Source organism: Dromaius novaehollandiae, chromosome 16, assembly GCF_036370855.1.
Source record: "Dromaius novaehollandiae isolate bDroNov1 chromosome 16, bDroNov1.hap1, whole genome shotgun sequence".
Classification (NCBI taxonomy): Eukaryota; Metazoa; Chordata; class Aves; order Casuariiformes; family Dromaiidae; genus Dromaius; species Dromaius novaehollandiae.
This window is the reverse complement of record NC_088113.1, coordinates 10,468,370-10,489,523: the sequence shown is the minus strand read 5'-3', so window position 1 is coordinate 10,489,523 and position 21,154 is coordinate 10,468,370. Positions and strand designations below refer to the sequence as shown.

At 52.7% G+C, this 21,154-nt stretch overlaps 1 protein-coding gene across 1 annotated transcript; it reads left to right on the top strand.

Moving 5' to 3' along the window:
* Nucleotides 1-1,109: 1,109 nt before the first annotated feature.
* Nucleotides 1,110-20,527, top strand: PKIG (cAMP-dependent protein kinase inhibitor gamma). The gene is made up of 4 exons (XM_026092996.2): nt 1,110-1,522; nt 7,116-7,183; nt 18,279-18,463; nt 19,569-20,527. Exons 3-4 carry the CDS (start codon nt 18,313-18,315, stop codon nt 19,646-19,648), a joined length of 231 nt encoding a protein of 76 aa, XP_025948781.1. The 5' UTR covers nt 1,110-1,522; nt 7,116-7,183; nt 18,279-18,312; the 3' UTR covers nt 19,649-20,527.
* The last annotated feature ends 627 nt before the right edge of the window (nt 20,528-21,154 follow it).

The window sequence follows — 21,154 nt, the reverse complement described above, 5'->3', positions numbered from 1 at the left end:
AGGCCCATCTGCCGCGTGAGAGCTGCAGGACAAGAGAAAGCCTGGTTTTATGTCCATCTTCTGCTCAGCAAGATGGCAGGTTGGGAGAGCCAAGTCCTTGCAGCCCAAATTGCTCACTTTGCACTCAGCCCAACGGGAAAGCTCCCGTGGCTCCAGCGGGGACTGAATCGGGTCCTCTGCAGGGAGCCTGCACGCTGCCCAGCTGAGCCGTGCCCGCTTACGCTCCCCTTTACAGGGTTGTGGCTCCTTGTGTCCTTACAGCAGGGACCGACTATCTTGCAATTCTCTTGGCAAAGCAATTAGCGTTAAGGGCCCTGGTTCCGACTGCAGCATTTGGCAGTAGCAAACCATGTATAGACAGCAATATCCATCACATGTGTGTGTTTGTGCACCTCTCCACTGTGCTGGTGAGGCTACGTAAGGGTGTGGGCCAGGAGAAAGACCAGAGACAGTGCTGCAGCCAGCTTGCTCTTTTGGCGTCGGTCACCTGGTGTTGCCTCCAAGACAGATGGGATATAGGCAGAGAGGGATGTTGCTGGGCATCTGATATGGGCAAAAGCAGCCAAAACTTCCTCTGCTCCTGGAACGGTCCCGAGCTCACTGAGGGCCCCCAGGCTTTGCATCTCAGCAACACAAAGACACGTGATCGATATACAGCGCTGGCTTGCCCTAAACGCCCTCCCCGCTTAGATTTGGGGGCCATGCCGACACCAGCTCTGCATTTCACCCCCAAATAAGGCTGCGATCCAGGGGCAGATGACCTGGAGCATGCATGGCTTTTACAAAGCCTATCACACCCTGTGGGACCCCGCGGAGCAAAAGGCACTCCGAAAAGACGTGAAGCTATTTTTCCGCGAGGCGCTGCCCTGCACTCAGCCCAGTAAAACTGTTTGCACGGTATCGAGTGCGAGGGTGCCTTCAGCCGGGCCCCGCCGGACGGGCGAGATACCGAGGCGCAGCTGGGACGTGAATCCCAGCAATGTGCTACAGCAACGCCGGGGAGCTGCGGCACGAGCACCGCTGACAGGTGGAGCCTCCGCGGGGGCGGGGGCCGCTCCAACAGTTGCGGCTGGAAGGAAGCATCTTGCAACAAAAGCTCCAGCGCTGGAAATCGAAGGAAGGATGTTTGGGCACCCGCAGCTGCTGGGAGATGAGGTTACAGCGCAAAGCTAAACAAAGATCTCTGCGAGAAGGAAATCGATCCCTCCCGCCTCACTGTAAGGCAGGAGCCGCGCAGTAGCTGCTTGACATCATCAGGATGAGCATTGGATTACAGCGGCGGGGACTCGCTTGGCGAGAGGAGGAGAACACGCCCCTCGGCCCCAGAAGTGCAACTTCATTTAGCAGCTCTTAGCACAAGGAAACTGCAAGTCTGAAACTGGCTGTGACTAACCTGGCTGGCTCGGCTGCTCGCCGTACCCGGCGCGTACGCTCGGAGGGTTTCTCCGAGCCCCCATTTCTTTGCCGGCAGCGGGACTTGGTAACCTGGGATTCAAGCAGCAGCCGGAGCCTCGGTGTGTCGGTGAGTACCGTTGCAGGCTCTGCCGGGCGCGGGGGACGCGGATGCTGCCGGGGTGCATCCCCGGTGGGCGATTCTCCCTGCCGAGGACAGACCTACCTGGCAAGGCGGCGAGGAGCCACCGGCACCCGGCGGGACCGCGGGGGAGCCGGAGCCGCGCTACGAACAGGCGATTTGCTTGAAGATGTGGTTAACTTTTGCCTGCCTGCCTGTGAATAGCGAGATTTTGCTGCCCACGAGCCGTAGGTTGAAAACTTAGCTGAATTCCAGTTTTCTGCTGTTTGCAGCAGCAGTTTGTGGGCTGAGCCGAGGGAGGTGGCTACCATTGCACTCTGGAAAGAATGTGGTCCGGGACTCGCTGCGGAGGGGAAGCGGGGAGAGCAGATCCAGCATTTAGAAATCACAATGGAAGGAGGATTTCTGCCCCCGCTGGGGATTTCTGCCCTCATTTCTGACATTTGTCCATTTATTTTGAGCAGCTAGCCAGACAAAATTCCTCGCAGCATAAGGGGCACTTCTGGTTTTCATGCGAACAGATGCCAACGTGCGAGCTAGCCGGGCGGCCTGTGTGCCTGGAGCGCCTTCTGCGCGGGGCTGTGCGCGGGTGTGCTGTGCTGTGCTGCGACACGAATCGCGACTCGGGAGCGCTGGGGACTGCAAAGCCCCTGCAGCTCCTAGGTGAACCGCTGGCACGAATGGGAGTTTTGCCGCGTGTCAGTGGAAACGGGCTCCGAGACTCTGGCATCCAGCTTTCCAAGCAAATATTTTAAAAGGCAAAGACTTGGGATAAAAAAAGAACGGCAGTGTGGCGATAGTCTCGGGAGCTTTTGAGAACTCCTCCACCTCCGAGCTGTGTGTCTTCCTCTCCCCTCTCTAGTTTCCCCCGAGCTGCTGGGAAGCGGTGGCGGTGAGCTTTTATGCGAATGTAATGCCTTGGCCCTAAAGGGGCGTTTAGGAAACATTTCCATTTGCTCAGAAGAGGTAAATGAGTCCACAGAACGAGAGCCAAGTGCAACGTTTTCCCAGAAGCAATGCCCTTGGTGGCTGAGATGGTGGGACAAACTCTTAGGAGGACTTGCGAGTGTCAAATGAGCAAGAGGTAGCCAGGGAGGGGATGCTGCAGCAGCGCGAGAGGACTCCAGGAGAGGGGACAGCTCCATGCCCCGCCGCAGCCACCTGGCCTGGTGGCAGGGACAGGGCAGGCAGGGGCAGCCCAGACAACTCTGGGCTCTGCCCCGGTGGCTGGTGGGCAGGTCGGCGTGCCCAGTTTGGGTAGCCGCGAGGCACGCTTTGGCTTCTCAGGCTCTGAGCTGGAAAGGGCCCCTTGCTGATGTGTGGCCACCCAGCTGGGAAATCCTCACATTTCTGCTCTCAGGAGGGACAGTGTTCGGGAAACATGAGGAGCATGAGGAGCTCCTCAATGGCTCAATTCATTCATGCTGCAGACACAGATTAAATGGCCATTTACAAACATGGCTACAGCAGCAATGCTTAAAATATCTTGAGCACAGAACAGGGCACTCTGGTTTCTTTAGGCAGAGCTCCACAGAGACATGCTGGTTTTCCATGCCATCATTTTCAAGGACACTTTCCAACAGAGTGAAGACTCAGATGCCTCAAAGAACTAGAAACGATTAAAATATGGTAGATAGGCTTCCACCATGGGTAGCTTCAGAGTGGAGACCTTAAAACCCAGGAATGTTCATAGGCATGCATTTTCCAGCTGCTCATTATTTTTGTACTCACAGTGGCCATTTCTAATGGGGTGTAAAGTCACACAATGAGCTAGAGCACTTGGTTTTACCTATTTTTTTCCTGATTTTCTTATTCCAAAGAAGAATAAATCTACTTTTGAGCCCACTCAGGGCAATATACATAGCCACACAACCTTCACCTCAAAAATATAACTATGAAAAATGCTCTCCAAGTTGCTAACACTTCCTGGCCCTCCCGCATTTCAGGGCTGGTTATTGTAGGATTCTGCCATGTGTTAATCCCTCCAGCCTGTCTGGGCAGTCCATCACAGGCTCTGTTTTATAGACAGAAACTAAACAGATCAAATGATTTTCCTGGGGTCACAGAGCTCTGTGGCAGAATTGCTGGGTTGAATCTACAGCTCCAAATTCAATACGGAACATGAGAAGCCATGACCCAGCTTTTTGTTTGCCTTTCTATGCCCCTCTGTTCTGAGTCTCTCTCATTTTCACATTCAAAGCCTGGATCCAGCAGTTTCTCCACTGCTAAGGGTTTCCTCTGTGTGACTAAAGCCCTATACAGGCACTGATTCAGAGGACCCAAGACAAGTCATTCACCGCAGTATCCATTTCGGAGACAGAATGAGAAAAAATATGCTTCCAGTACTCTAATCTGTGACTAGAGAAAGCCAGGTCGTAAAGGGAACTGCTGCCAAAAGCTTACCAGTATGAGCCAGTGAGATGGAAACTAACTGGGAGCACTAGGCTATGGCATGCACGTTGTCCCCAGCTACTCAAGACAGAAGATACAGATAGGTAGAGAAATTGTTCCAGGACTCGGTCTGAGACCTGTTGTGCTAGAGCAGCCCTGTTGGACTATGAACTATTTATTCCCGTTGCAAAACCTTTGCTCCATTCGAGCCTGCAGGGATATGTACTTTTGTACCACTGGTTTCTGGTTTGCACTGCAAGTTCTTAAATTCTTCCCTTACCAGCAAGGCCCAGTAGAAGCATGGTGCTCTTTGTGTCGCTTCTCCATGGCTGCTTTCATGAGACGTACTGCTGGTCACAAGCCATTGCCTCGGGAACTCCCAGGCAAGCCCTGAAATGCCAACATTTGTTGATATTTGCAATGATGTAATAGGCCAAACTTATCCTCACTGGAATGTCATCAACTTTACTGGAATTACTGTTTCCACAACATGTAATTAATCTGTAGTGCTCATTGCCACAAGATATCCCTGGAACTAAGACTTCAGAAGGCATTTTAAATAGATGTAATGTACTTATCTGGGTAATAAAACTACTCTGGTTATAATTAAGAAGATATTGTTCTAAGGATTATAAAGCCTTCTGTTTCAGAGCAATTAGTAACTGATGAAAAATATTCCATTACAATTGCAAGTTTGCTTGCACCTCTGAGGCCAAGGATGCCAGCTATTGTTTTGTGGACAGGATACTAAATGAGACAGTCTTTCAGTCTGCCCTGGGAGGATAATTCTCATATTCTAATCAGCGATGCATTTGGCCTGTTGTTTACCCATGAGTCAAGACATATGAGGATGACCTTCCCTCTGTCACCATCACCTTGGTTAAAACCAAAGAGGATTTCCTTTCTGGATCAAAAGCGGCACCACAACATCTGCCATACAGAATAACGCTGAATTCTGCCAAAACACATTCTGGGTCTTCTGGAACGTGCAGTCATTTTGAAACAATGCTGAGAGCACTGCATTCGTTTCATGCATTTGTTCCTTTTGGGTAAGAGTTGATAAAACCAGAAGGAATCTGAGCCCCAAATGATGTATAGTTTGCTGATGACAATGCCCTTGTAATTCTTTCCTGATCAGCTATCGATGTTCAGCTATCCAATGCATGTTTCTAGAGGTCCCCAAATAATCTATGGTACCTTGCTGGCTTATAGCACCAGATTAGGAAGAGTAAAGCGTTCTTTAACAAGTTACGTTTGCCCATCCTTAGTCGCATTGCACAGACTAAAACCACCTCAGCACCCTTAAACCCACAGCGTGGGAGGTTGCCTGGCCAGAGCCTTCACGCAGAGGCACCTTCAGAGCTCTGCCCATCGCAGTGGGAGCCGCAGGGTCAGGCCTGCCCAGGGCGGCGCGGGAGCCTTCACCGACGGAGCAAGGTGCCCACTGTCACTTTTGGAGACACAGCGACTCCAAATCCCCCAGCTGAGGCTGTGCAGAAAAACACCTAGCTGGAGCCAGGACCGTGGTGTTGGAAGGCCCATACTGGTTGTTGAAGAGATTCCCTCTCGAGTCCTCTCCTTTGAGTGACGGCAGGGTTTTCCCCTCACACCCCAGCAGGAACAGGCTTGCTCAGGGATGACTCTTCCTTTTCTAGTTCAGAGCATCATCATTCCAATTTGCTTTAAGCCTCTCTTGGCACAGGGCCATATATTTTGAGATGGCTTTTTTTTTCCTGCAATAAACCTGAAGTGCTGGGGGTTTAACTGGTTGGGCTGCGTAACACAAGAGCCAGGAGGAGGCAGGAACGCGAAGGAGGAAAATGAAGAATCGCGGATCGTCAGAGCTGGCTTTCTTCCTTCCTGCTTTTGTTTGCCTGGTTGGTGTCCCAGAAGGGCTATACGTATTCCCAGAGTTATGGGAATCCTGTTTCTTTTCTGGTCTGGTGTTTCCAATGAGCACTTCACTGTAAATGTGGTAAACACCAACAAAACTGTATTGTTCAGTCCTGGCATCTTTGTTTGGATAGTGTCACAATCATGGTTAGTATTTTCCACTTCTGTAGGCCTGTCATCGGCAGGTCTGAAAGTGCTTTACAAATACTTGAAACGTCTAGTGAGGGAAGCAAGTATTAATAGCTCCATTGAACAGATGGGGAAGCGGACACACAAAAGCAGCAAGTGCCCTGTCCTTGAAGCAGTGACGGAGCCAGCAGGGAATATTCGGCTCCCGCAACTAGGCATTTTAGAAAGTGGGTCAAAAGTAAGGAGAAAGGCTCTGGAACTGTCCTGGTTTGGGAGCTGATGGGGCATAATAGCAGAGGGCACACTACACTGATGGGCTAGACAGAACTAGTTCCCGCTTATATTATTAAACAGTTAATTTCTTGCTTTTTGTTCTGCTAATATTTGTTCCTGGGACAAAGTGAAAAAAAACAGTCCATGATGTTCCAAAAAGTCTGAAAGCTGAAACAGCTGCTAAAATAAGCAAGCGTCTTGTTGGCTGGGCTCTGCAGGTCAGGAGATTGCAATTCACCCACAGATGTTAAGGACACAGAGGAAATGTCTCCGAGTGGGGTTTGGGGACAAAACGCGCAGCTGTGCACAAACACAAACAGCAAAGAAACCCAAATAACGCAAGATAAACTGAGCAAGGCAACTAGCAGTACCGATCAAACTTCCCCTCTTGTCTCAAAGAGCCAGATGGGGAAGTTTCACTTCTTTAAACGCCAGTGTAGCTGCCAACCAACATTTGTTAACGTCCGTGAGAGAGCCGCTGACTCGCGCCGAGCCTGCCAGCGGTCCGGGGCAGGGGAAGTGAGCTGCCTCAGGCCTCCCAGCGCACCCGACCGAACAGAGCAAAAGGAGAAGTAAAACCAAAGAGAGAACTTTTAGTGAAAGCCAGGCCTCTTGCTAAACTTTCTGTTCTTAGACTCTAATGGGCCAAATCGCTGCTAGTGCAAATCCTCCCGAGCGTGAGCCTCGCAGACACCTGCTGTCCCGCAATCCTGCGGCTCTCGTCTGGGTGCTCACCAAGCCCAGCTTCTGCTAACCCCCTGGGCAAAGCCCTGCCAGACCCCACCTTCCGTTTGCTGTTACACTCACAGACAGTTGAAAAAGCAGCTGAGCTTCATGCTTCCGAACAAAAGCACAGACAATGTTTTCTTATGCTTATTTTCTTTTCCATCCCCAGAAGTTGCTGCCCTGCTGCATATGAAGCTTATTTGAAGTCATGTCCAGAAGGAAAGTCAACTAAATCAGGTAAGGATTCACACTGCAGACCAACATGATTTTTATTCACAGGGAAGTATTATATAAGCAGGAAAGGGTTTTTTCCTTCCCATTTTGCAGAAAGTCATTTGACCTCCCCTTGTATTCTGAATTACTAGTTGCTAGAAAGACACCCGGAGCTAAGAGGAAGCGAACATCCGCAATTCTGCTGTAATGACTTTCCTGCTGTATTTTCGATGCTTCATGGCAATGTACTTATACAAAACCATGTTGCAACGCTGACTCTAAGGGCAGCTGCTAAAGCAAACCATGCTGCATGGCTCTCCCTCGTCAGCAAACTCTACCACCGCACACCACGTGCGCCCTGTGAGCAGCAGAAGGGAAACGCGTCTCGTGCAAAGCCTGCTCTTTCTTACAGGCTGCCCCTATGCTTGCATGGGAATAACGCTTGCCCACAGATAGCCACATCAGTAGGGTTTGCCCGGCATGCAGAGTCAGCCCAGCAAGATCTGAGGAGCACCCCATGTACTCCCATGCCCAGGCTGCATTTCAGTGGACAACGAAATAGTTGGCAATTCATTTTCTTGGGAGCTTCCCCTGTTCTGAGGCTGTAGCTTGGTGATGCCCACTCTGAGCATCCCTGATGTAGTGTTGCAGGCACGTTTCTAGAATACCACTTCAATTCACGTCTAGGTGCCCTCTCTGCAGTGACTTACGGAGAGGGGATTTAACCTGCCTGCAGCAAGGAGCAGAAGTTGCCCTCACCTAACACAGATGTACAAAAATTCTTCACCCACCACAGAAATGCACAGAGAAAGGCATACGCAGGCCCAGTGACGCTTTCCCTGTTCAGGTGGGGGTTTGAGTGAGTTAGCATGATCAAAGCAACTATGGATCTAACAGCAGCTGTGGAGCCACACTAATTAGCCCCACCTCACCGCAGGCCTGTTTTTAACCCCAACGCTTTGCACTCCTATTGCATGTAAAGCACCAATAGCAGCATCTCAGCCATTTAATCCTTGTCATAGCTCCAGAAGATGGATTTCTTCCCCCAACACACAACTTTCCTGGCAAACATTGCCCCTGCCCTGGGCTGCAAGTTATGCTAGTGATTTTCTTCTGTGCAGTGGTGTGGAGGAACAGGTCAGACAGGCCCCAGGGAGTGGAGCTAAGCCCATTTTTGCTGATCAGCCTGCCTTACTCCATGGAGACAGTCTCAAGAGTTACTCTGGTTATTTTTAGGACTACTGAGAGTTGCCAGGGCTTTCACACCTCAGGAGGTTTCAGGGCTTCTCACTTAGCCCCTTACACTGCACCTAGTCAGAAGGACTATGGGGACACTGAATGTGGCTTTCTACAAGCTTGTACAAGCCTGACTGAGGAAGGCCCAACACAGATGGTTATCAGCTTTACACACCCTGTACTAAACAGTCTCCCCAGACTAGCTATGTAGTTTTAGCTGCTGCTACAGCCTCTGTAACACCTCTCCCAAGCTCAGCTCTCCCTTCCCAGGCATACAAGCACAGAGCTCACACAACAGCAGAAATCAGTGCTTCCCCTCAGCAAATAGAGCAAAGTTGCATACAATTTATTCATTTCCCTCTTCGGCATATAAAAAAAACCCAGCCCTGCTTACCTCTACCCTTGCAGAAAGCTCTTCTTGCACCTAGAAAGACAACTAAGCCATCAAGAGCTGGCCTGCCTTCTCCCTCCATTTATACATGACAAGGGCAGCTGTGCTAGAAAATAAGCCCCAGCTGTATCTGCTCCTAACTTATTTAACTTCTCCCCTAGAGTGGGGTGTCTGTCAGGTATGGGAGGTTGTGCTGTGGGTGAGAGCCCCCAGGGTGGTGGGCTGAGAAGGGAATTCAAAGAGGGCTGAGTGGGTGATGCTCCCTGGGAGAGCAATGCCCTGGTGTGACCAGAGAAGATGTGGGATTACTGGGTAATTTCCAGCCTTTGAGGTGAAATACAGCAGGGACTTTTCTTTCAGGGGCCTGAGCGATCTGGGGGGAGGCAGGAGGATCTGGGTCCCAAGGCCATCCCCTTCTAAGAGGGATCCACTCAATGGCCCAGAAGTGATGGGGATGTCTGTGCCCATTTTAAGTGGGGACAATACAGGAGCCTTTCTAAAACATTAGAGGAGCAGCTGTGAGATCTTTACAGCTCAGTTGTGTGAAGTGGCTGCTCTGTGGTTAGTCTGTCTTGCAAATTCAGCCAGTATTAGATCTTCCACACAGTCATCACTTTTGTTCATGTGAAAAGCATGTTCACATGAAAAGGCAGGTAAATAAGAAGCTGGGAGAACACACTGACACCTTCATACTCCTTATGGCTTTAAACCTACCCTCCAAGGGTGGCAGGGGCTCACAGAGGGCTGTCTCCCAAGGGGGAGGGCGCAAAGTGGCCGTGCAGCAGCTTCCTGGATGAATACAAGGGCTTTGGCTTGCTTCTCTTTGCTGTGCAACAGTCAGAGACCGGTGCTGTCCCAGCACTAGCGTGATGCCTGGCTTAGGAGGCAAAAAGGCAGGGAGAGAGATGTGCCAGCCTGCCCTGTCCTGGGGCCGGCTTGGCCTGACGGCTGCTCTGAGCCGTGGCAGCGGCAGGGACGTGCATGCTGCCACCCCTCTCCCTGCAGGGGCCCTTCCCGGAGCTCGGCTCCTGCCCTACAGAGGTGGGGGTCCCCACGGGCTGACAGGCTGCTCCACCACCTTCGCAGCTGGCACTGGCCAGTGGAGGCTACCACGTCCCCCCCGTGCACGGCGCTGGTCTTGCACGGAGCAAGGGGCTGCACTGACTTCGTCCTGTGGCTTTATCTGTCATGGGTTCTGAGCCAGACAGTTAATTTTAACTCCCAGATGCAGATGCTCGCTCTGCCCTGCCTCCCCCAATGCTCAGAGGAGCGTGCGCCTTTCTGAGGGGTGGAGAAACTCAAGTGTCCTGATTTATTAGCACCTCAAAGCTGTGGGATGTGAAAAACAAGTTCAACCTGGGAACAAAAAACAAAAATACAACTGCTGTCACGGCAACTGTCTCCAGATGCATGAAGAGACCAATTATTTCCATTAATCAACTTAGTGAGAAGCAGCAGAAGAGGCTTAAAACGTAGCCAAGGTTGGATGCTGGGGGGAGGGAGGAACAGAGAGCTTCATAAAAGCTTAGTTGCCAAGGGACATTGTGATTCCTACTGTCCCTGAGGATTTTGGGAGCAGACACCAAGCACCTGTCCATAGCGGAGACTAAAGGTGATGCTGCCCTGGTGCAGGTGGAGAGGTGCCTTAGGCACCCCGCACGGGGCTGTCTCAGCTAGTGCAAAGTGGCAGAGACTAGACTGATGTGCACAGCACCAGGCCCAGCCACGCTCCCAGGCGTCTGGAGCTGCCTGTTGCCTTTCTGAGCAATTAGCTGGAGCCTTTTACTATTAATGTGAACATAACTAACAGCCTCGTGCAGCCACTGACACGCGCACGGGGCTGGAGCCAGAGCCTCGGCCAGCAGAGCGATCAGCACAGACTGACGCTGATGAAGCGGAGGGTGCTGTTAGCTGGAGGAACGGAGCGATGGCCTCCCACCTCCCCACCTTCACCCCCAGGCCTTCCCCACTCCCCTGGGGACCGCTGCACAAGCGTGAGGGACCCATCCTGCCCTAGATGCCAAAGGTTGTCCCTAATTTTGAATTCTGCTGGAGCACCTCTTACATCAGTTGGGAGCGCGGCAATGGCCTGGAGCAGCAGGAGGTACTTTGGGACGGCAGAGGTACAGGGGTGAGAGGGCAGTGAGACATGCCCAACAGCCCAACTTGGACATCTCTTCAGCCACTAACTGAAGGAGTGAGCGAGAAATCCTGGAAAGCCAGTGAGGTATAACTCCAACTCTGGAGACACAAGGGGCTTCTGGTGAAGCTTTTTCATGCTGTTCTCCTCTGGAAAGGAGCCTCTGAACAAAGGAGCTGGACACATGTACTGAGGTGGACACACGTACTCTGGTGGGAAACCACGCTTCGGCCCTCGTCCTGCTTGTTTTCTCACACAGCCAGGAAACCTGGGGCTCGGCCATTTGGACCACATCAGGTCTGACAAATACCACCACATCCCCATGTTTTGGAGGATGTATGCCCACTAGGAAAGCAGGGAGCTATGTGCCTTGGTCAGCGTAGACCAGTCTGTGACCAGCCTTACCAACACTTTTCACGTATATAACAACTAGGAAGACCGGGCTCCACACAGGACTTCGGCAGCTTCAGTTTGGCTTCTGGCTGTGGCTCCAGGCTCAAGTGATTGGGGTCTTGGGCCATAGCTAGGCCTTGAAAACATAAGCACAGCTCTATCAGCGCTCTCCAGCCCTGGTACAGGGCCCTCCTTCTTTGATGCACAACATCTCACGCTTGTTCCCAGACAAGAGCTAGTGGAAAATTTGCTGAAATTCCAGCTGGAAGTTGTCAGACAGTTGGTGGAAACCCCCTGACCTCAAGTGCTGCCTTCTGCCCTGTGTGATTTTTTTTCTCCTCCCTGGATGAGACTCTCACAGCCGGGAGCCCCAGCAGACCCACAGGGAGCACAGAGCGCCTGGCGCTCCCGCCTCTGTGCTCTACCAGGCCCCCCTCTGCAGTGAACCATCTTACGCTGTAAATATTTTAAAAGCCCAGCAGGGCTGTTGAGTATGTTTTGCTGTTGTTATGGATCTGGCCCCAGCAGGACAGGGCTAATAATAGTGACCGTGCCATGGAATGAAAGGGCAAGGGGAGCTCGGCGCAGCGCGGGGAGTGCCAGCACGGCCCTGCGCCTTGGTGCCGGTCCCCGCGGGCTGGCAGTGAGGGGCCGAGAAGCAGGATATGATGCCTGAACAGAAATAGGCGGTTGTAACCCCGTTCCCCGAGGGAGCCGTGACACCATGCGGGGCTGGATTATACCCCGGAAAGCCAGTGAGGTTTCGCATGGCCTCACAGCTTTACGATTTCGTATGTCTGGGGGCCCGAAGGGAGGTCCCACGCCGCCCCGGAAGTGCTGCCCTTCCCCTCGGCAATCACTCGCGGCCCCCGCGGCTCCCCGGCCCCCCGGGAGGCAGCGCAGCGGCAGGGAGCCAGGGGTGCCGGGGGCCCCGCTCCGCCCAGAACCCCGCGCCGGGCGAGGCCGGGGACCGTTGGCCCCCAACCGCCAGGGACGCGGGGCGGCGCGGGGCCCTCAGCACGCCGGGACGCGAGCCTGCTGCAGCCCCTGCCCCGGGGTGCCGGCCTCGGCGCTCAGCCCCCCTTCGCCGGCGGGATGGGCCGGGCCGGGCCGGGCCGGGGGACGGCGCCTTGAGCAGAGCAGCCCTGCGGCTGCTCCCGCTTGCCCCGTGGGACAGGCAGGTCTCCGCATCGCCCCGGAGCGAACGGCCGGCAGCGGCTGCTCGGAGCTTCCTTGTCCAGCAGTACGGCGGGGCAGTGGGGGATCGCGATCCCCCTCCCTCCACGAAGCGAAGCAGGGCCGTGCCAGGGAATAGCTATGCAGGGAAAGCCGCTGCGAGCTTAACCTCGCACCTCCCGCGGCAGGCGTGCTGCGCTGGCCTCCCTACGGGGCGACCATGTCCAAGCGCGAGGCCAAGCCGCCTAACGCCAGAAAGTGCCGTGGATGCCACGCAGAGACGAGCAGGTCTTCCTCTGACACCCAGGGCCTTTGCCTTCGCTGCAAGGCCGGGTTAGGTGGAGAGCAAAAGCCCGAAGCGGGCAAGAGGTAAGAGAGGCAGCTGGAAAGGCAGAGCGAGGCAGGCGGTGGGGGGAAGGCGGGCCCAGTGCTGTGGGCTGACAGCCAGTATCACTACGTGGCCCATAAATCGCTCTTCCTTGCCATAAAAAGCTTACAGTTTTACCTAGACAAGAGGCAGCAGAGGAGGGGCCTGCAAGGTGCTCCTCGCCGCTGGAGTCCAGGGCTGGGCACGACGGTAAAACCCACCCGATCCCGCCAAATCAGACCCGGGCTTCTGGCCTGCGCACGGGGTTCATGTTTGCTCTGCAGGTGCACAGCTCCAGGTTGAGCTTAAGCCTCCCGTGGCGTTTCCGCGTCATTCGTCCACCACTTACTTTATTTGCAGTAGGTGTTTGCTCTTAGCCACGGGGCCCGGCACGGCCTTACGGAGAAGCAGGTAAGCGGGGAAACAGGATTTGGCTGCCGAGCTGTCAGGTGCACGGAGAGGGGCACTGAGCTGACTCAGAGGAAATGCCCTAGTTTCTGGCGCTCCTGCACGCCAAAATGTGGCAGAAACGTTTAACCCTTTAATTACCCGCCAGACACCTTCTAAATGGGTAAAATCCAGCCCCAGTGGGTCCCAGTAGGGCTAGTTTATCTAAGCTACAAAATTTCAGAACCCGAAAGAGCAGAGGCAGCTGCTCCTTCAGCTGCTCTACGAGTTCCCTAAAACATGACAGTGAGCCTAGCTGCGGTCCAACCAAAAAAAAACAACCAACCAAAAACACTCCAAAAGCCAAATCCAAACCAGTGAAACTGAGACTATTACAACTCCAGATTTTCTATTTCATTCCAGTCCTCGTAAAACACTAAGGAAAAATAAGTACAGACCAAACAGCAGGTTTGGCAGAGCGAGATTATTTCAGCAAGGCAAGCGTGCAGCCAAGGTGCCCTGGAAATACTTGTACACTGCGTTTTAATGTGCTGCTAAAACCGAATGCGCACTTACTCTGGGAACGCCTGGTGAGAGCTCGCAGACCCCTCCCTCCCCTGCCGGCCCGCAGGAATATGAAGAACAGGAGGTGAGGAGCCATCTGGTGAAGCATGGCACTTTCTGCACGCCACTGCCATGGCTAGGTGACTGCCCACAGTGACGCAGTTTCGCACTGAACTACGTGGGTAAGAGGGAAATTGGCTCCTCTCTTGTCACTGACATGTTAAAAGATGTTTCCACTGACTAAAACCCACTGATCTGTTCTGCATCTGGCTGGAAACGTGGAAATCATCTTTGAAAAATCAAGTCTCACAGAAAATGGAGGTGAGAACTCCCACCACCTGCTCAGTGCAAGGGTTTCCCCGGGACAGAAAGGCCAGACCCTCTGCCAGCAGGGGAGGGATCTGCCCGTAAGGCTGTTGAGGGCTGTCCGCCTTGACAAGCCTGCAGGAACTGCACAGATTCAACAGCTGTGCTCAAAATCTGCCCTTCTCCGTCTCTTTGCAGTGGGATCCTAAGGCACAAACTTGCCCAGCAATGGAAAATAAATCGAATGCGCCATCTCTCGGCCAGCACCCAGCAGAGCTCGAAACCAAACCCGCACACACCAGGACATGCTTTTGCAGACATAGTCCTTTTCTTTTTTTTTTTTTCTTTCTTTTTTTTTTTCTTTCTTTTTTTTTTTCCTTTCTTTTTTTTTTTTAGTAGAAAGGTCCCTTCCTTTTCCCACGTGGTAGGGCATTCAGTCACCTGGCACGGTATTTCCGCAGTTAGGCAGATCTACCTATGACAGGCACATCAAGCAACACCGGGAAGCGACTGCATCCCGTGGGCTTGTCGGCTCCTGCCCCTGATTTGTGGAGTCCACCCTTAAGCCCAGGCAGTGCAGCCCCGGTGCCAAGGCAGGAGGGCCCCTGCGCAGCCCACACCTGACCTGGTTGCACCTCATGGTTTGAGGAGACAGATGCATGCTTGTGTGGCCCACTCTCGCAGAAGCTTCCTAGTTCCAGCACGTGACATTTCTCCAGCTGCTACCACACAGCTCTTGAGGCAACGGGGATGCCCGGGAAGCGGTGGGAGGCAGGCCGACCATGGGCACGCTCTAACGCAGAGCCGCGGTTGTGAACCCACAGGCTTTCCTAGGCTCTCCTCTCCCCCGTTCAGTCTTAAGGTTAATTCTCGCTTGTATATTCATTTTCTCTGCCCCCTCCAATTTTGAGTTCAGCTGCAGACACATCAGCATGGCTAAGTGTGCAACCAAGAAAGACCCAGAGCAGCTGCAGAGGATCAGCAGCCTCTGGGTCCTGAGGAGCTGAGAGTAGACTTGGCAAGAAGTGACAGATGCTCGATCTGTCACAGGGAAAGGCACTTCACTTGCTGAGGACAGCCAGCTTGCCACATCCAGAGCAGGTGCCGTTTCCTGGGAAGGACAGGCCTGCTGGAGAAAGGAAGATGAAGGAAAGACCAACAGCTGGGATCTCCTTCTGGGGTGAAGAATGCAGCTCTTCCCCTTGCTCAATTGAGCACTTGTTAGATGGATGCCGAGCCCTGGGAGGAGGGGCTGGATTTCGAGAACCAAGTTCTTTGGGGACGTCTGCAGGGGGCCAAGTCCCACATCCTACCAGTGAGCCGATGGATGCCAGTGCTCCCTGAGCGAGCATCAGCACCAAGAGAGGAGTCCCAGAAGCTGCTGCTGCAACATACTGGATTTATGAAAGTTTGAGGATACTGCACCCTGCTAAATCTCAGAACAAGGGGAGATTTTTACCTCTTTTTATCCTAGCCTATTGCATCTTCTCCACGGTTTTCTTTCTACCATCATAACATGAGTGAGGTTGCTGCATGGTTGCTCCACAAGCTGTGGGTCTGGCGTCTTGTGTTCAGTGCAAGTCCTGCAGGGAAGGAAACATTGGCTTTTAGCATGCAATAGCACTTCGGTTTCTCGTGCAGCTCCGAAGTGATACCAGAGTAGCACTAGTGGTTTCTGACTTCCACCACCCCTGTGGCACCAAACGGCTCTCCCAGCATTTGCAAGTAAGTATCTAAGTGAGACACTTCATCCAAGACTGGCCACTCCTCTGCTGGCTCCAGCAGAGATATCCATATCCCACGCTCATTGGTAATCCATGCGAAGAGCCCAGATCACGCTGGAGCCGGAGGGCTCTCCACTTCCACGCTGGGAGCGAGTCATTTCCACTGGCTGCACGACGAGGTGGTCGGATGGGAGCCCAGCCTCAGCACTGCCGATGGCACCGCCCCAGCTCCGGGGAGGGATTCGGGGCTTACCAACGCCGAGCCAGTCGGTGGTGGTGCGCAGTCACTGTGCCGTGCACTCCACCCAGGGAGCTCACCAGTCCCCTGGTGTGGCCGTTCCCACCGGCAGGAGCTAGGACTTAGAGGAAAGGATGTACTTGCAAAGCTGAAAGCTCTGTAAAGAGCAGTCAGGTTTAACCCTGTTCCTTTAACATCTCATCAGTCAGGAGTTTCACAACTGGTTTTCAGTTTTCAAGCCCCAGAAGCACTGGTTCACAGCACCGCCTGGCCGCAGGGATGTCTGGGCTGACACACGCGAGCCTGCTGCCGCCGAAGGCTCCCTGAGCCTGCGAGTTTGCAGCAGAAGTTGCTACCGGGGCAGCGCTGCTGGAACGGGCTCAGCCCCGCCGAGCACGACCCCCACCTGCTCTCCAACGACCAACACAGGAGAGCGGGTCAGGGCCAGCACTGGGGCTGTCCCAGCCGCGAGGGACAACAAGCAAGCGCAGGTCTGGCCTCAGGGTTTGTCTCCTTTTGTGCGTCTAGCTCCCGGCAGGGAGCAGTGTGAACACAGCAGATTTCCTACATCGGAAGAGCAGCACTATGCAGGGCTTGTAAAGGAGCCAAACAAACTTCTCAGCCTCTTGTGGGACATTAACTCCAAGCTACAAAGCACTGAATGACGAGAAGTTGAATTTTTTTCCTTTGGACACCAGCATGTTTCTCATCAGAACCTCCTCCAAGTATGCACAGCATCAGTGGTTAAGGATATTCTTTACAGCAGGGAAAATCAGAGATAAGAAAACTATTAATCTCCAACTTCCATGCAAATAAACAAACTAAATGCCTTGTAAAGATGGGAAGGAACTAAGAGCACCACATTTCCAATGCAAAGGCAGCATGTGATAACTAGCTCTGTGCCTGGGAGCCAAGACACTTGTGATATGTTCCCAGAGCTGCCGAGATCCCTGGACGGTCTGTACTGTACAAATGCTGGCAAGTTAAACCGTCAGCTAAAATGAAAACCAACAACATAAATACCACTCAGGCTGGAATAAGAGTTGGCTCGCGGCGTCACTCTCGGGGCTACGAGTGGCCATTCTGACCCTGTCTTCGTGCTTCGCACAGAAATAAGCCTCGGGTGAAGGGATCCAAAACCTCACAGGAGGTTTGTTTTTCACATGGCAGTGCTTATCTCAAAGCAGTTTAACTGACCCCTTTTGCAGTTAGGTACATGCATCTGACAAATACGCCAGCTGAGGTCAGTACTGGTCCAAAGCCCGAGAACTATAAAACACCCATCTGCCTCCTATGGCTTTCACACCCGCATCCATTTGAGGCCCCGATCATTTCTGCTTCAAATTCAGGCTGCCTCAACCCTCCCACCTCCAGGGCAAAGGGCCAAAATTGGCCTCCATGCAAAGCTCCCGTGGCAGTTTGAGGGAGAAGGGGCTGGGGGCAATGCTGCCATCAAACTGGGCCTCCCGGCTTTGCAGTCAAGAGAGCCTCCATGCCCTCTTCGGTGCCGGGGAAACCGCCTGCCTCAGCATGCCGCCTCCCGGGATTTCAGTTTTGCTGCTGCCCCTGCTCATCCGTCCAAAAGCGGCTCCAGGTGAGGCGGGGTGAGTGCTGTGCCTTTAACCGGGGGCAGCCGGGCAGGACGAGGGAGCAGCCAAGTGCCAGGGAAGGGCCCGCGTGCCAGCGGGCCGGTGCTGCGGTCGGAGCAGGGCAGCAGCGAGGACAGGGCAGCGCAGCAAGCGACCCAGAGCCGTGGCTCCTTTGCTCCGTCTCCGCTCACCCACTGCAAGAACAAAGCTGGCGGCAGCAGAGTGAACGCTTTTTCCGTAGAAAAGGCCCCGGCTGCTGCTGTAGCCTTGTAAAGGAGAAGGCTAAAAACTAAAAAGGGGAGGCAAATGCCTCGTCTGCCTTGCTTCTGAATGGGGAAGGCAGAATAAGGGCCAAAAATGCTGCTGAGACGGATCTTTCCCACCTACCTGCTCTCACCTGGCACAGTGCGGGTCACCCAACACGACACCCCACGTGACCAAGTTGTTATCTGAGATTTCAGTAGCCGCTGTTCTAGGACCCAGGGCAGAATTACAGCCACTATTTTTTCATGCTGTAATTTAACTCCATAAAGTAATCTAACCTGAACAGAGCCATGCCTCGAGGCTTGCCGAGCATCCTTGACCTCAGAACTGTGTTTTCTCCCCAGGGATTTGCAGGCGTATGGAAATGCAAGACCAGCAATGGAGGTAGAGTCCACCACATACACTGACTTTATTTCCTGTGATCGTTCTGGTCGGAGGAACGCTGTGCACGATATCCAAGGAGATGCGACTGCTATTAGCATGCGCAAGCTGACAGGGGACATAAGTGACCTCTCCATCGAAGGAGCAGGTGAGCCGCCACGGACACCACTAAGCATAGCTCCTGGAGCCTAGGCCAGAGGGCAAGGCGCGAAACGGCCGGGAGGCTGATCTGTGCTCCTTGCTCAGCTGGTACTGGGCCAGTCGGCAATTCTCCCAGACCGAGGGCCCCTTGCAAGGAATGCGATGGTCCCTGGGGTCCCCGGCACACGAGCGCTGCATGCTCCAGGCACCCCCTTTGCTAGTCTGCTTTGCAGAGGCACTGGTGCTTAAACTGGACAAGGACTGACTGACAGCATTCCCAGGGCAAATTACACATCAGACCTACCTTAGACTTTTTTGGAGTGGGTTTGTTTTGTTTTTTGAAAATTAGCCTTAAAATAGTTCCACAGTATTTTAAGTAACAATAGAAATAATTTTTAACACCAGTCAGCCATCCCCAAATCTTCCCCTGTAGCCCAAACATGGCAGCACTGTCACCCTGCTCAATACGTGCTGACCAGCTGACTGGTCAGGAAGCAGAAACCCTCAGCTCAAAGCGTACGCAAACCATCTAGTCTGTTTTCGCTAATGAGATTCAAAACATACAGCACAGACACGGAGACTAAACTCATTTTTAGCCCTTTCTCTTTTACCCCTCTAAGCTACAATCTGTAACTATAAAAATGCTTTGAAGCATGTTACCCCAATTGTACCCTTTAACGTCCATAATAGAGGCAAGCACAAATCAGAGCTCTTCTAACAGAGCAATTTGGCTAACCACCGCGGTGTCTTAAAGATGTTCCAGGAGCACTTACAAGTTGCATCTACGGTTTAGACAAGGAGAGCACATCCCTGCTTTGAAAGGGATTATTGTTGCAGGACTGCTGTATCTACACACCCTGCGGTCATTTAAAATCCTTGCAGCTCCCTTACACCTCCCAAGGCTCCCTCCCAACATCACCAGCTATTCTGTTTGGAGAAGTGTTTGTACTCTAGGGCCATGAAGGGAGAGTCTAACACTCTTAGGCCAAATATCTGGTCACAGGAAGCTCTTCAGCTGGCAGTATGAGTAAAATCAGCCTGTAGCAATTATTGATCACTTCTGTCCTCAGCAGAGTGTAACCGTGCTTTCTTCCCAATCCTCCCTTCTGCAGAAAGCCAAGCAGATGCCACTTCTTCTGAGAAGGAACCTGGAGCAAGACCAAAGGGGCAAGACAACAGCCCCTCCCCATGAGAGCGTGCAGGGGGTGGGATGGGGCAGGAGGAGGGACTTGCTGTAAGCCTTAAACAAGAATTTACTGTTGAATCTGCAGACAAAAGCCAACATGGAACGACAAGTGCTCTGTCAAATGCCTCTGCTGCAACCATTTGGTTCAGAGAGCCGCAGGATGCTGTGCAAGGACTGGCACCTCCAAAAGACTTCTGCTCCCATCCCTAACAACTTAGAACAACACTGCAGTGGTTGTAGTGATATGAGCCATTCTCAAGATGCCTTAGCTGCAATTTTCCTCTCTAGGAAAACACAATTTCAGTAATAATATACACAGACTTTCCTGTCCAAGGTACCTTCTTACTTCATAAATTTAGACTATTATTTATTCTCTGTTTCCATAGATTAGGAGCTTAGATTTTGGGGTTTTCTAAGCATCACATTCATTTTGCATCTTAGATCTGAACTGGCCCCTGGACTGTCCGCGTAGCCCCTAGTCACGGTGGGCAGTGGGGAAGGGACCCGGCCAGTCCTGCCGTGTTCACGTCAAGCACCACTCACCTGTACTGCTGCCACTTAGCGATCAGAAAAGGACCAAAGTGCAGACGTGTGGACGAGCTCCACCTACAGACCCAGCAGCATCAGCCACAGGCATCTTTTTCTTTGGGTTTTAGCATTTTAAGGTATTGTTAAGGGGAGGGGAGGGGAGAAAAATTTTGCTGTTTTGACTGTTGAAATTGAGGCTTACCCATGAAAGCTGTTAGCTGAGAAGTGTTTATCTCTGGAAAGATCTCACCCCATTCTCTTTTAGGAGACATGTTTTGTGTTAAAGACAGTTTGATAAAACTATATAAGCTGTTGGAATAAATAACACACAGCCTTCAAGTATTGAAGTTGAAGGTGCTTTTCTGCCTGGATCTCTCTTCTTCCTCCATTTTGCCTTTTAACAGGTTGAGTGCAGGGAGGTTACACCAGCTTATGCTAAAGGGAGATAGGGAGCTGTGATAGAAGAGTCCCTTCTGTTTGATCCCATGAAACTCCCGATGTCTGCAGCATCCCGTTGGAAGCAGATCTAAAGCCAGGCACAGAGAATGCTGGAAGTTGGCCTCGGCTTTCCCCAGGTTTGCTGCAAGGCAGCTCTTTTCTCATGGGTGTTTAATTTACATGTTGGAGTGCTGCTTCTCCATGTTACCACCCTGTAAGCCAAGCACAGTAAAGCTGGCTTAGGGCTTGGCAGGGTGGCCAGAGTGGCCTGGTGGAAGCTGTGCTGGTGGGGAGGTGTCTTCTCACTCCAGAGGCACAGAGCTCGAGGATGGCAGTACGATTCCCAACCCCAAAGAGAAACAATTCAGCCAGAGCTTTGGAAGACGATTACGGCCCAGCTGGGATCTACTGCCGAAGCAGTTGGACAGACTGAGGCAGGGGCCAGGCAGAGCTGGCCTGAGAAATATTCTCCAATAGTGACACAAGGACAAACATCTCCTTGACAGGCAAGGAAAGAACGGAATGTTACAAGTTTGAGACTTATCA

Bases quoted from the DNA above. Each gene is read 5' to 3' on its own strand.
- PKIG (XM_026092996.2), top strand. From the start codon at position 18,313: ATGGAGGTAGAGTCCACCACATACACTGACTTTATTTCCTGTGATCGT. The intron at 18,464-19,568 runs GTGAGCCGCCAC...TCCCTTCTGCAG, and splicing joins CCTCTCCATCGAAGGAGCAG to AAAGCCAAGCAGATGCCACT.